At 42.4% G+C, this 15,299-nt stretch overlaps 2 protein-coding genes across 2 annotated transcripts; one reads left to right on the forward strand and one right to left on the reverse strand.

Annotated features, from left to right (window-relative positions):
- Positions 1 to 362: 362 nt before the first annotated feature.
- Positions 363 to 5,498, reverse strand: ptx4 (pentraxin 4, long; the record flags this gene model as incomplete). Its single annotated transcript, XM_079232890.1, has 5 exons — positions 363 to 1,875; positions 2,004 to 3,049; positions 3,605 to 3,783; positions 4,528 to 4,707; positions 5,475 to 5,498. The coding sequence occupies 5 exons, from the start codon at positions 5,496 to 5,498 to the stop codon at positions 1,184 to 1,186; spliced, it is 2,121 nt and encodes a 706-aa protein (XP_079089016.1). The 3' UTR covers positions 363 to 1,183.
- An 838-nt stretch (positions 5,499 to 6,336) lies between these two features.
- On the forward strand, positions 6,337 to 10,933 carry slc2a6 (solute carrier family 2 member 6; the record flags this gene model as incomplete). The annotated part of the gene is made up of 8 exons (XM_079232660.1): positions 6,337 to 6,384; positions 6,958 to 7,229; positions 7,811 to 7,907; positions 8,073 to 8,172; positions 8,429 to 8,622; positions 8,766 to 8,941; positions 9,059 to 9,351; positions 10,432 to 10,933. The coding sequence occupies 8 exons, from the start codon at positions 6,337 to 6,339 to the stop codon at positions 10,758 to 10,760; spliced, it is 1,509 nt and encodes a 502-aa protein (XP_079088786.1). The 3' UTR covers positions 10,761 to 10,933.
- Between the last annotated feature and the right edge of the window lie 4,366 nt (positions 10,934 to 15,299).

Below are 15,299 nucleotides of genomic sequence, written 5' to 3' on the forward strand. Positions count from 1 at the left end.
GTGACTCGTGACGTCTCGTAAGGGTCGCGAGAAGGGACAACCACAAAAAAAAAGATCCGGCCGGCGCGTTGGATGCTGGGAGTTGTAGTTTTATGGTTTAACAAGCGAAACTCAAGGGTGAGTGACGGAGAAAAAAATATTGAAAATATGTGTAAATATTCCAGATCCTGTTAAAGAAAAGTATATATATATATAAAAAAGATAGATATACAAAAAATATATATTAATAGAAAAAAATATATATAGCAGCAAAATGTAAGTTTCAAAAGTACAAATATTCCAATTATTTATTTATTTCATCAAATTTGTATAAAATTTCTAGATATGCATTAAAAATCAACAAGTGGCAGTGAAGAACAATTATATGTAGTGTGCATGTGCACACACATATATACATACATAAAGATACACACATAACCATAGACATACAACATTTTATTTTATACATGTTTATTGTTTTTAGAATATTTTTATTATTTTATTTGATTGTTTTATCCTATGTTTATAGACATAAGGTATATACATGGAGATTTATTCAGATAAAAATAAGCATTATGCTAACAATCCAAAAGACAAACCCACAGACAGCTCTGTCTACAGACACACACGGCTTTCAATTAACATAACATATATTAACGAACATGTGAAAAAAGTGCAGCATCATTGTTAAACAATATTTCTGTATAATGTGCAACATTAGTTAAAGTTAATATTAATAATTATAGGCTGTTTTATTATATAACATGAATCTGTCTCAGAGTCTTTGCTGAACACTCGATCTAAGATTAAAAAGAAAATATCTTTAATGTGGTTTTTACAGATGTGTGGCAAATACAGAATATAACATTAAATCCACCATTTGAAGAGTTTCATTCCAAATGTCTTATCCGCTGTTGGAAACACATATCATAATATAATGTTGTCATGAAAGTAAGAGACATTAATATCACATTTGCACATGTATATTATTCCAGGAACCTTTGTAGTGTTTGATGATTGACTTGGGGATCAAACTCAGATTATTATTGACAGCTGGTCAGTCTCACTAGTTCCAGTTTTGGTTAGTACAGCTTTAAATCCTGTAATAATACGGCTGCGTACATAAAACGCAAAGAAAAAAGTGTTTATTTTAAAAGGAAGTTGTTGTTGGAATGAAACTCCTGATTTGAATCCTGTGACTTTATTACACACAGTGCTCCAAACATTCACACGCCACCTGCTGCACCTCCCCATGCGCCTCCCTGATGTCCTCCATGCCAAGCACCACCCCTCTGGGCACCCCCCTTCCTTCTGCCACCCCGTCCACCTCTGAAGGACTCAGCACCCGGCTCCACACCCTGAACCCGGCCACCTGCCCAGTGAAACCCTCTGCGGGGTCGAACCCCCCGCCGACGGTGTCCTGCTCCTGCCCCAGCACCACTGATCCCCCGCCGGGAATCTCCCAGCCCTTCCGGAAGTCGGAGCCCGAGGAGGCGAGCCGCCGGTCACTGTAGTGCCAGAAGCGACCCTGGATGGAGGACCAGACGGCGCAGAGGTGGTGCCAGCGAGCGTCCAGGAGCGATGACGCAGAGAGACGCCGATACACGGGGTCTCCGATGACAAAGTCCAGGGAGGGGGAGGAAGGGGATGCGTAGGATCGGTGTGAAGACGAGGAAGAAGCAGAGGAAGACGACACAGAGGAGTTTCGCCCGTACAGAACTAATTGGTTGTCGTTGACGTCTGTGGCATAAGAGAGCAGAGTGCCGACGTGTGAGGCCTCAACGCGGAGCCACAGGCACACAGACAGCTCAGGGAGGTCGGGGAGAGACCGGGAGAAGGTCACATAGTTCTCCACTGAGGCCGAGGGGAAGAACAGCATGGAGTCCACGTTACAGACTGCAGGCAGAGGGAGAAGATACATAAAAAGCGTGGAGCTAACGTGTAAAAAAAGAGACAAATCGAAATGTATTCCTTCTCTCACTGCTCAGGTCATAAGTACCTCAAGTATTGTAACTATTACTTACTGGTTGCATCCTTCTTGGGAACGGGTCGTGCCGGGATCTTGTGCCTCACAGGAAGATGGAGGAAGTTGTGGATCACTGAAGACTCTCCCTTTGAGTCGCTTTCTTCCTCCTCTCCTCCATCCCAGCCACTCTCCCGGTCTTGATGAGACTCAGACTGAGGGAGATCATCTGGAACCTGGGCCTGGGGAGACCCCTGGCTGGTCCTGCTGTGTCTGTCTTTAGTGGGTTCAGGATAGGGTGGAGGATGAGGCCGAGGCCAAGAGGGGCGACCGGGGTGACGGTTCAACCGAGGCTGTGATTGTTGGGATTGTTGCCGGACCTGTGCATGAAGATACGGCCCGGTCTGGCTCGGCTGGAGCTGCGGCTGCTGGATCGGGTACTTTATCTGGGTTCGGGTCTGCTGGATCTGGGACTGGGGATGGTAAGAGTCCGGCTGGGGCAGGTAATCTGTGGACCGGGGGTCAAGATTGGAGTACTGGTCTTGTGTCTGCTGATGAGATTCTGGTTGAGGTCTTGACTTCTGGGTCTTTGACGGTTTAGGCTGGTTTGGTGTCGCCTGGTGCTGATGAGGCTGCGGGAGGTTCCTCTGCGCTGTGGACTGTGATTGATTCTCAGTCTGTGAGTAGCTGATACCTTCTGATCTGGGTTTGGCATCCAGGATCCTCCCTCCTCCCGGTGTCTGGCTCTGAGGTGTGACGTAGGAGTTGCGGGACTCTCCCGTCCTCCACAACCCTCTGGCTTCACCTCCTCCGTTCTGCTGCAGCGCCTCACCGAGCCGGCCCTCCAGCCGGGTCACACGCTGGGCCTGTTTTTTCAGGGATTCCTGCAACCCTCTCAGCCCGATGAGCAGCTCGTCGCGCTGGTCCTGCAGGGCGGCCAGCCTTTCGTCTTGGCTCTGGAGCTCCAGGGTGAGGTTGGAGAAATCGGGACCAGGATCAGGCTTCTGTTTCTGGGCGTGTCGGCGGTTCTCCCTCAGGTTCCTCTCCATCGAAGCCAGACGGCCCTCCATCCGTTTGCTCTTCTTCTCCAGCTTCCTACTCCACTCTCTGGGAGAATCATCAACGGGACTCGTTGGTGTACAATCAGTACAGTACAGTCTTGAGTTGTATGAAAGATATATGGTGATACATTTTTATAATAAATGAAAAGCATCGACTACTGATTGAAAGTTATTGCAGATGGAGATCTATATGTATGCCGACAGGTGAGATCTTCAAATGGGAAAAATGTGTACATTTCTGTTGCATTAGAGGAAATTAATCAAGTAAAAACATATTGTTGTAAAGCTGTAATCATAACTTCTCATCACCCCAAAAAATATTCGATGCTAAAAGGAATGCCACTCATTCAACACTTCAAATTTCTTGCTTGAATGAATCCTAATATTTGAGCATGCATTGATATTATAGTTTTCTCTTTAAGAATAACTCCCTGTCATTTTATGCGTTGGATTTACCTCAAATTGCCTTCTTTTCCCCAATCTGCTCTTTACTTTCCATGATGCCTTTACTTTCCAAAAACCACCAGTAGGGATTCGTCTGGGATAAATGTTTCCACAGATATATTTAACTTTAATCAGTTATTCGTGCCTGACCTCTGACCTGAGACCTTCAATCTCCTGCGTTGTGCTCAGCTTGAAGTGTTGGAGGTCCTGGGACACGCGGTGCCATTCGTCACTCAGGACCTGAACGCGTATCTCCAGCCGCCCCGAGGAGTTCCTGTTCTGGTTCAGGGCCAACATGTCCAAGCGGGCCTGGGTCAGCGCCTGGAACTGCTGGAACTAACAAAGAAGAAATGTTTTCACAAGTCTTTCTGCAGCTGTTTGGATTTGAAGGTCAGGAAAATACTCAAGAAAAAACAAAACAAACATATAATGCATTTATGTGATGACTCTTTCTTTTTTTGTATTCACAGTAGTTTGACCAAATTACTTTTGTTTTTGTAAACGCATGTGTACAATGCCTCACAAAGTGAGCAGGAGTAGGTCTGCAGAAACAGTGAAGTCGAGGCGAAGGGTTTGAAGTTAAGCTTGTGGAGTTGTAAAACCTTAATTTTACGATTTTTGGCTAATTATTAATAATTGTTACATTAAAAACACATTACAAAATACAAATTAGGCTCGGGTAGGCAATTCACTTCAAGAAGTATTATTGTTCTGCTTGTCGAAATTCGACACCCCGACAGCAATCAATAAATGAAATGCACTGACTGATAAAGAAAGACATCTTGTATCTGTGGCTGTAATAAGACCCATATTATATCCCATCGTTTCATTAAAAGATTGGATGGATGATACTTCAGTTCTTTAACGTTCATTCAACACAAACTGAACACACAACTGAAAAAAATACCAACGTAATAACAGCAAACACAAACACGAATGCAATAAAAATGTCCATTATTTTGACGGAAGTTCGCCACTGTTTATGCACACACACACACACACACACACACACACACACACACACACACACACACACACACACACACACACACACACACACACACACAGTCTGATTCCAACCTGCTCGTGGAGTCGTCGTAGTTTCTGGGACACAGGATCGGCTCCCTGCACCTGAGTGTGCAGCAGAAGTGCGTGGACCAGGATCAGGGGCCCGAGGCCGGACCTGAGGCTGCTCATGGTGCAGCGGAGCTGGGATGTGTGCAGCTGGGAGCCTGGGTCCCTGTCTGGAGGTCTGGAGGTCTAGAGGTGAAGAGTAGGAGAGAGAAAGACATAGCTGAAAAGGGCTGGTCTTGATACACACTGTATTCACACAATTAACACATATGCACACACACACACACACACACACACACACACACACACACACACACACACACACACACACACACGTGCAATACACAAAAGCACGCCCACAAGGTCGGACAAGACTTTCCATTTTCCACAATATCTTTGGGGACCTCAGAGGAAATGCAGATGGATAAAACAGGTACTCAGATTCTGTCTCTCTTTCTCTCTCTCTCTCTCTCTCTCTCTCTCTCTCTCTCTCTCTTTCCAACACTAGGGAACACACACTTCTCTTTCTACAAACGTATGTCCAGTGTTTATTAAATAGTGAATAACTATACCCAGCTGTTTGAGCTAAGAAAGATGTTTTTCTCCACCACAATTTAAGTTTGTTTAACTGGATCTTCTAATACAGATTTATTCAAATCCTTTGCAATAAATTGTTCCTGTTGGGTATCAATCTGCACAAGAAGAAAAGGTGTATGCTTGTATTTGTGTGTGTGTGTGTGTGTGTGTGTGTGTGTGTGTACTCATGTGTGTCGTGCTCATATCAGTAAATCTAACTGCGTGGGCTGATGGAGAAGCAGGCTGTTCTTTCCTCTTCCCCCTGACTCAACTCGGGGGGATCTGGCTACTTTCTTCTTCTTCTGCTTTTTCTCTGACCCAATGCAGGAATCACACCGTGTGTTCCTCCCTTCTGCTTTCTGCTCATGACCACTGACCTGGTTGCAACACTTTGGCTTCATTTACACCAAACAATCTGAACAATATTTAGTTTACAATGTAGATGCACTTGAATCTGTCAACAGCTCATATTTTGAATCAGCATTCTGTGACTGTTTTCATTCCAAAAATGTGTAATAATTCAGTCTTTTTTCCTTTTCACTGAGTTCAATATTTTAATACCTTTTTGTCCTGATCATAGCTAGAAAATATGTACTAATTTTAGGTATTTTAACCCTTTAAATGGCAGTTTGTTTACATATTGCCACTGATATATTTATGAAAATAGTAAACCCTAAATGTTTGAAAGCCTGTTATGATAAAAGTTATGCTTTTGAGGAATGGGATTAAAGGGTTTTAATGCTAATGTTTTAATTTTAAAGGGGAATTTAATTTGAATTAAAAAGCCAAAGAGCATTTCCAACACATTATTTTTCTATTTAAAACAATATGTTACAACAGTTCAAAATGTTCAGGAATGTACACCAAAGGTTTCAGTTCTATTTAATTTGTGAAAATCCAGTGTGGACACACACTTAGTTATCACTTTCATTTTAATTTTGACTACCAGACTTGTGTGAGCTTCCTCCTCGTCTGTCAGACTGGAAAACCTGCAGCACGCGCAGGATGATCACTTGTAAAGTGGCACAGTGGTATCACTGTTTGAACCTAAATAGTCTTTTTATTTAACCTGGTTTACTTTCATTTTTCGAATCACCTTTGTTGGAAACTGCGTCTGTTTTTCATGTTTTTGTCTGGCAGTGTTTTTAGAGAACAGCTTTTCTTTTGACATGCTATTTCATTCCTGAGTGAGGAGAACAAACTGATCCTGAAACAGATTAATAAACTCCCGCTGCAGACATGGAAGAAGAGACTCCACTGCTGAACAGAAGACCAACAGAATCCAAGGTGGGAAACATTTCACTTCTTTTATTGGCTTTAAAAGTCTCATCAACAGCCCAAACGTTTACTTTATGATTGATATGAGCAAAAAAAGAAAAATTCGAACGTATGCGCTTTATGGTCTTCTATTTTACTTTAAATATTATTTACTAAATGAACATCATGCTGCATTGAATAAGACTTGAAACTAGAAATTGAGACATAAACTCATGTTTACAATGTTTACTGAGGGAATAAATCAAGACAGAAGTAGAGTCATTTTCCATAGACTTCTATACAACCAGAGGAGTCGCCCCCTGCTGGCCAGTAGAAAGAATGCAGGTTTAAGACCCTTCCGCTTGGATTCACTTGCCAGCCTGGTTCTCCTCCAACCAGAATGATAATGTTTGGAGGCAGATATTTCTGTAAGGCTCTGCCTATCAAAATAAACACGCTTCCCTTCTGTGTGCTGGAACACTTTACTTGGGAATCGAATATTGAAAGGGCATATTAAAGTGAAAGCTGTGAGATCCAAAACGTCTCTTGAACGCCTAGATCTGAATCACAGTCCAGTATCCATCCTACGTCCTTCCACCCCAGATCAATAACTCCAGACTGTTCCTGGCTGTCTTCTCTGCCGTCCTGGGGAACTTCAGCTTCGGTTACTCGCTGGTCTACTCGTCTCCCGTCCTGCCGAAGCTCAAGAACCCCGATGCCGACCCTCGGCTCCGGATGGACACGAATCTGGCCGCTTGGTTCGGCTCCATCTACCCGCTGGGCGCGGCGGCCGGCGGGCTCAGCGCCATGATGCTCAACGACATGATTGGACGCAAGATGAGCATCATGATGTCGGCGCTGCCGTCGGTTATCGGGTCAGTCACGACATGCAGCCATGGAACCGTGGCGGAAAGTTAATTCGCTCAATGTGACGCTAGTTTAATGTATTCCCCTTTATAAAATATTATGCATTATTGTAGTTTTAAACGACTAAGCAGCACAATAAGTCGTTAGAAGTTGTTCTCGTCCAGCTACAACATGAGCATGCTGCTTGTACTTTAAAGAGCAAATACAAAATGTGCTAAATGAGTATTTAAATTGAAGTACATGTTTCTGATAATACTTGAGCAATACTTTGAATGCAGGGTACTTAATGGCCTTATTATATATTATATTCTATAACACAAACCTTATTATTCTACCAATGTTTTCTGGAAAACTTTGACATGAAAAACACTTTCAAATGTCAATGCTGTGACTTGTTGTTTAAATGCACATTCTAGTCAATGAAAGGAAAATGCAGATTGCTTTTATCTCTGTTGATGAAGCTTTGTATTTATGTTTTGCAAAAGGAGACATTTATTATTATTAATGGCACCTTATTGCATAACTCTACTGGTAAATGCAGTTGTCTGTTTTAACAATGACCCGTGACTCTGTGTATACGTGTGTGTAGATACATGCTGATGGGAGGAGCTGTCGACATATGGATGCTCCTTTTGGGCCGGTTCCTCACAGGCGTCGCCGGAGGGATGACCGCAGCATCCATTCCCGTAGGTTTCTTTTCCCAATTAATGCAACTTTTCCTCTTATTCTTGGTCCCAATTACCCTTTTTTATATTCAGAGTTGTATACGACAGGCCTGTATAGCGTTGTGCTGTTTATTTTGGGTGTTTTTCTCCATAATCTGTTCATGTGACTGTGTGTTTGTGTCACAGGTTTACATCTCAGAGATCTCCCACAAAGACGTGAGAGGAACATTGGGCTCCTGCCCTCAGATCACCGCCGTGCTTGGGACGCTGGCTCTCTACGCCCTGGGTAGGATGAGACAGAACATCCTGGAAAATGCAGCGTAATGTTCAGTGGCTATTTCTGGGCATTTGCTGGTTTAGTGTTTTTCTTTTTCTGGTTCCTTAATGAAAATGAAACTGGGGCATTTGGTGGTATTTTATCGTTCTGCTTGTCTTCAACTTCAAACCGCATACATTTCCTGTTTCGCTTTCTCAACAAACAAAAAACTATCGTAGACACAGAACATTATCGTAATCTGAACATCCCGCGTGGCGTCGCTCAGGTCCGGTGTTGCCGTGGCGGTGGCTGGCCGTGGCGGGCGAGGTGCCCGCGGTGCTGATGGTGGTGCTGATGGTGTTCATGCCCAGCTCCCCCAGGAGGCTCCTGGCTCTGGGCAGAGAGCAGCAGGCCGAACGGGCCCTCCGCTGGCTGAGGGGGAAACACTACGACACCGACATCGAGCTCAGGGCCATACAGGTGAGGCGCTCGCATCACACTAGAGAAGATAAGATAAGATAATCTTCCATTAAAATGTAAAATGTATTTATATTGCACCAGTTAAAGTGATTGAAGTGTTATTAATATGTTTTTTTATTAAATGCGTATCTGTTGTTCTGCAGCACAGCATCAACACGCAGGGTAAAGTCACATGGTCGCAGCTGGCCACACCCATCTACTACAAACCGATCCTCATCTCGGTGGTGATGCGTTTCCTGCAGCAGATGACGGGCATCACGCCCATCCTGGTCTTCCTGGAGACCATCTTCTCCAAAAGCAGCGTTGCCCTGGCGCCCAGGTGGGACGCCTCTTCTATTGATCTATTATCAGTCAATTCAGCCATTTGCAATGAGTGTCTGTTAAACTAAATCCCAGGATGCTCCGTACGTCCCTCTCCTTGTTCCGTGTCTCTCAGTTACGATGCTATCGTCGTGGGTGCGGTCCGCCTCTTTTCCGTCGCCGTGGCAGCCAGTTTGATGGACAGGGCCGGACGCAAAGCGCTGCTGTACACGTCGAGTCTGCTGATGTTCCTGTCCGCTCTGACTCTGACCATGAACTCCCACACCGCAGCCTGCCCTCCAGGCCCTCCTAACATCACCGTGAGTTTGGACTACAGCTCCCACAATGCCGTTGGAGACACGTTGGCCGCCGGCCCCCAAACCGCAGCAGGCCTCATCCCTCTCATCAGCACCATCGTGTTCATATTTGGTGAGTGTGCTGTTGTTATGTTGAAAAGACACGCTTCACCTAACCTTTGGTAGCAGCTCTACGGACTGCAACCAATCAATCAAACTTTATTTCAGACTCATAGTCCAGATAACAGAACATTAAATAAATATAAAATACAAAAAAATACTTCAACAGCACAATTAAAATGCATAGACCTACCAACAGCTGGACCAATGTTTCCACTGCTACTGGTTATACTAAACTTGATGTGTCTTAAAACCAAGATGATTTCACTCATTAAATAAATGTATACATAATATTTCTTAAAACAGCTTGAAAAGTATTAACTGCAGCCACAAACATTTCCCCTGCACTACACCATGTCGGCCTCTTAAATAACATTTGCTGTGTGTGCAATGCCGCTCATAGTTTGAACATTACATTTACTTCAGATATTTAAGACTCCAAGAGGCGGAATTGTGCTAACTTTTAGTTATCCCATTCCCTTTTCATTTCATGCAAACATCAGGTCAAAGTTTGGTTTATGATCTGTAAAACTATGGCATTCAAATCACCGTCAGCAGATGCTAACGATTTAGCATTTAGCTCAACGCATCGCTGAGCCTCAGAGGCTGTAGACACGTTGAAATAAACACACATCAGACGGCCACATACAGTAGATCCAGTCAGCGTGTTGGCTGGGCAAAGATGTGATTACCCGTTAGGCACGTCTGTATTTAAAGAAAGCACGTGCTGTTTGTTAGAAAGTCACATCTTGTCTTGTTCCAATGAGTTCGGACCTGTTATGTCCTCCTCAGGTAATTTTGTGACTCTTTGTTCTCGGAGCAACACCCATCTCCTCTTGCTAATAAAAACTGTCTCCTTGGGTCATTCAGTTAAATTGGTTCCAATTATATAATCACGCCTAACTTAATTGGAAAAATGTTCCAAAAGTCACAGCGTGGTCATTTGGCGCAACTGAGATTGAACATTAGCCAATTAAGCAAAGAGAGTCCGATACACATTTCAACACAAAGACCTTAACAATGACTTTCTGTTCTCTTGTTCTGCAATACACCTGCTTTCATTCGCCCAATTGGTTTGTTGCTCGTCTCCTAGGATACGCCATGGGATGGGGCCCAATCACGTGGCTGCTGATGTCAGAGGTGCTGCCGCTGGTTGCCAGGGGCGTGGCCTCGGGCCTGTGCGTGACTGTCAGCTGGCTGACGGCCTTCATGCTCACCTACGCCTTCCCGCACATGGTGGACAGGTACGGCCTGTACCTGCCCTACCTGTGCTTCATGGTGGTGTGTGTGCTCTGCCTGCTGTTCACCGCCGTGTGCGTCCCGGAGACTCGCGGCCGCTCGCTGGAAGAGATCGAGAACTATTTCAGGACGGGGCGAACGTTCACCATCAGCAGGAGTCGGTCCATCGGGCAGTCGGACTGAAGCGCCCGGATCCCCTTTTGATCAAATGGGAGACAATCCCACGATATACCTCGGAAACAAGTGTTTCTTTTATTATTATTATGTAATAATGAATATTAAAGGTTGTGAGGAACGGACAGCTAGAATAATGACTGACTCACAGAAGGACCACTGATTTCTAAAAGCAATTAACAAAAGGTCAAGAAGTTGGTAATAATAAAGAATGAACAGAGAAGAGTGGGTAACACTTTATAATAACTGCACACTATGAAGCATTAGCTAAGTATTAGTAAACACTTAATTCATCATTTATGAAGCAATGTTCCACACTTTATAAATGATGGATTCACCATTTGTAAATGAAGTTATTTAGTTATATAAAGTGTTACCGAAGATTGATTTCATCTTTCAATACTACATACATTTACATTTTCCATTTACTGACAATGCTATGTATTGTTTTTGTCCATGTTGTATTCATACATTTTACAGTAAATGTATACACTTGAGCGCTGACATTTTGTACTATAAACTATCGCGGATAGTCTCTCTCTATGTGTGTCAGGTTGATTATTGGATTTATTGATTTTAAACATCTTCTCTAAAGTTTCCAATAGGTACAATATATAAAGCAAATAAACAGTACATTCACTTTAAATGTGTATTAATCCAATGAGCTCGCTGTCTGGGAAGAAAACAAAATGGAAAAACTGGTTCTTCATCTTCTCTGTGCTTAAAAAAATAAAAAAATAAAAAGAGGGAAGTGATGCTGACACTCAGTGGCTGAGCCGGCCAGGTCACATGCCACAGTCTGACTCACAGCCTCCTCATCCTCCTCGTCCTCCTCTTCTTTACGTACAACACTCGTCTCCATGTTGCTGAATCACAGCAGCTTTCTCCTGGAGATTTCTGTTTTTAGACACAATAATACACACATTACAAGTGTGTAATGTCCCAATTAAGGAGGGAGTGTGACCAATTATACAATCAGGTTTGTGTTTCCAAAGACGTGCAATACAGGTTGTGATTCTGTAACACTAAATCTCTTCACCAAGGTAGAACAAAACATCGAAACAGAATGAATTATATATATATTTCTCTTTTTCTTTTTTGTGTGTTAAGAATGAAAGTAAAATATAAGAATGAAAATAAAATATAGTTAGAAGTGCTTATGGATAATAATAACACAACTCTCTAACACAGCCAGAAAAAAACTTCATAAAAGTAAGACAGTGTACATGCACATAATTATTTGATTATTATATAAAAGGTACTAACTATCTACTAACAGGGGGTAGACAAAATAACAGGAACACCTGACAGTGCAATGGGTTCTCATAATACTACTTCTATGTAGTCTGTACACTGTTTGATTTAGTTTTATCAAAGAAAGGAGGAGACAACAAAGGTTTCGGTGTGCGTGCGTGTGTGTATGTATGTGTGTGTGTGTGTGTGTGTGTGTGTGTGTGTGTGTGTGTGTGTGAGGTCTTTAGCCGCACCTTACCAGAGCATTGATGAAAAGCAAAGAAAAGGCTTTAGTGCAGCATAAGTGCAGGAATTGTTAAATGGTAAATGGTTAATAGACTGTACTTGTACGTCTTCTAAAGCGCTTTAATACTGCATGTCATCATTCACCCATTCACACCCATTCACACACTGATGGCAGGCACAACCATGCGAGGTTCCACCTGCCATCTGGAGTAACTAATCATGCATACATATTCACACAAAGTTTAGTTAAAACCCACAGAGCTCTGACACAGCAGGCTGCATACAGTTTAATATTAGCTGTACAATGTACTGCAACAGCAATTCAGCAGGAAAAAAAGTGTGAAAAGTGTTAAAGGGATGTCCAGACAAATATACAATATTTACAACATAAATTATTTATTCCCAAAATGTCCTTGTTGGAGCATTATCTGCAGCGCGCTTTCATTGCAATTGTCTTAGTAGAAGTTTTTACCACTATCAGTTTCCTGTAGAGATGCAATTGTCTTTGCCGATTTCCAATTTTTTTTAAACATTCAGATTTTCTTTTTGAGAACTGTAATTGACAACAAGGCTCAGCCGTCCTGGAAACAGTTTATTCTAAATGTTATTGTCATCTATAGTGGATATTTCCATAAAAAAACACAATGTAATGATTAGGAAATTAATAATTTGTATTTATATTTAAATACTTGCTTTGTTAAAAAAAAAATGGGGGCATTAGTAGTTTTCATTTTACATTTTAAGCCATCGTTGGTACATTTTTCTCTCAAATATCTATTTTACATTTCTGTGAACACAACTGTATTTAATCAAGATTCTCACCAAAAACTAATAAAAAAAAAGATTACATTTGAACACATCATATTAGTTTCATAATTTACCTTCTACATATTCATTTTTACTCAGTAGAGCTTGAACACATGATAAAGTCTTCACGCTTCATGGGCTTAACTCACGCTGAAGAACTTCCACATAAACGTCATGTCGAGTGTGAGGTTAATGGCTGCAGCACGTGTCATCGTAAAACTAGCATGCGGTTTGCCTGCGTAAATGTGATTGGCAACTATTAGTTAAAACAAAAAAAAAAGCCTAAATAAACATCCGAACTGGAGATCATGTATTTGTTGAAAGAAGAGCAGGAACATGTTGGGATGTTGTGTGTAACTAGATCACAACAAGGCCAATAAAAGAAACCTTTCATGAGACGTACATTCTTTATTCTGGCTCCGCTGAGCTTGTCCTTAAAGTCAGGTAACCTTTTACAAGCTCGTTAGACAGGAAACATTTCTGGAATAAATACCAAAAATAATACTTGTACGTAATCATAATCACACAGCTGCTAAAAGGTATGTAGCATCGGTTTGTATGCAGCTCTCAAAGTGTCGTAGCTGTGTGTGTGTCACACTGACATCAAATATGAAAAGTATTTGTACACACATTTGCCTTTTTTTTTATTAAATATCCTTTGCCGTGTGATTTCATCTGTGAAAACACAAAATGATTTCCAGTCTTGGTCCCAAAAACAAAAAAAGGGAGCGAAAGGGTTTCAGAAATCTGATTCCCAAAAGAACTGAGCGCATCAGTGACTTTAGTGTTATAAACAACACGGGTAATCTTTTAAAAGAGACAGGAGTGTCGTCCTTCACATCAAAGGCTGTTCACTCAGCCTCTATGTAGCTCCTGGGTCAGAGGCTATTTTTATCTGGCTCCTCCTCCTTCCATAATCAACGCTCCTCACCCTTCTTCCTTGTCTCTCCATCACTCCCTCCTCCTCCTCCTCCTCCTCCTCCTCCTCTTCCTCCTTTGTGGTGAAAAGGAAAATATTCTCACTGCATACTTTACTGTGAACATTGTTGGTATTGTTTATTAATAAAACTCTTTCAATTGGAATGTGTCAAACCTTCATATTGCGATACAATGTATATACTTGATAACTATTAAAGCAATTGTTCCCAGTAGCTAAGAAGGAGCTTTTTACTCAATGCTCAATGTTTGTGAAAAGTCAGCGCTTCAGAAATCAAAAACAGTAAAAGAAAATAAATTTAAGTCATGATGTTGGTCCGTCTTGTCCCTGATTGTCTGCCTTGTCCCTGATTGTGTGTTCCCTTCACCTGTGCTGCCCTCATTGTTTCCACCTGTGCCTCCCCTTATCTCCCCTGCCTGTTTTGATTCCTCTTTTTGGTCCATTTGAAACCTGACCTGAGTTTTGTTTATGCGCTTTAACACTACATGACATCATTCACCCATTCACACACTGATGAGGACCTACCATGCAAGGTGCCACATCAGGATGATCAACCATTTATGCACCAGCAGCTAAGGGAGTAATTTAGGGTTAAGTGTCTCGCTCAAGGACACATCAACATGGGCTAGCGGAGCTGGGGATCGAACCGCCGATCCTCTGATTGAAGGACGACCCTGCGCACCACTGAGCCACAGTCACACACCTACAGAAAATAATTGCACCAACAAGAGCAAAAAAATCCTCCACTGACCACCAAACTAAGATAATACATATCATATACAAAAATACTTCTTTCTATTCCTTTATTTTTAAAACATTTATTCTACTGTCAAGGAACAGTTTCTCACTGGCAAAGAAATACAAATACTTATTTGTCTCCCCTGCTTGCTGATCCACCTTGAATAAACCCTGACTGAACTTTACTTGTTGTTTTGGGACAGTGAGAAAGAAAGGGATTGATATATTGATATCATAGCTCACCTGGGGGTGAATACCTATCAGGCTCCACGGGGCTGTGATACAAGTGACATACTACATGTTTTAAATACCTTTTAAATCAGAGCCTAGCTTTCAGGCCCAAGGCAACATTTTTCCTCCGAAGAAATTCTAAAAGTGATTGATCACTTAAAGAGTTCAAAAATGATGGATAAAGAGCTGATAACGACGTCCCAACCGACTCAGAAGTGGAGCGATGGACGGACGTTGTTTACACTTTTTGCGCTGTTAGCACCGTTAGCACGTTAGCTTAGCTTCTAGCCACCGGCTCAGCCGTGTCGAGACCCACGTTGAGGCAATAACTCAATCATAGATACGCTCTGAATTTT

This window comes from Taurulus bubalis (genome assembly GCF_910589615.1).
Source record: "Taurulus bubalis genome assembly, chromosome: 17".
Lineage (NCBI taxonomy): Eukaryota > Metazoa > Chordata > Actinopteri > Perciformes > Cottidae > Taurulus > Taurulus bubalis.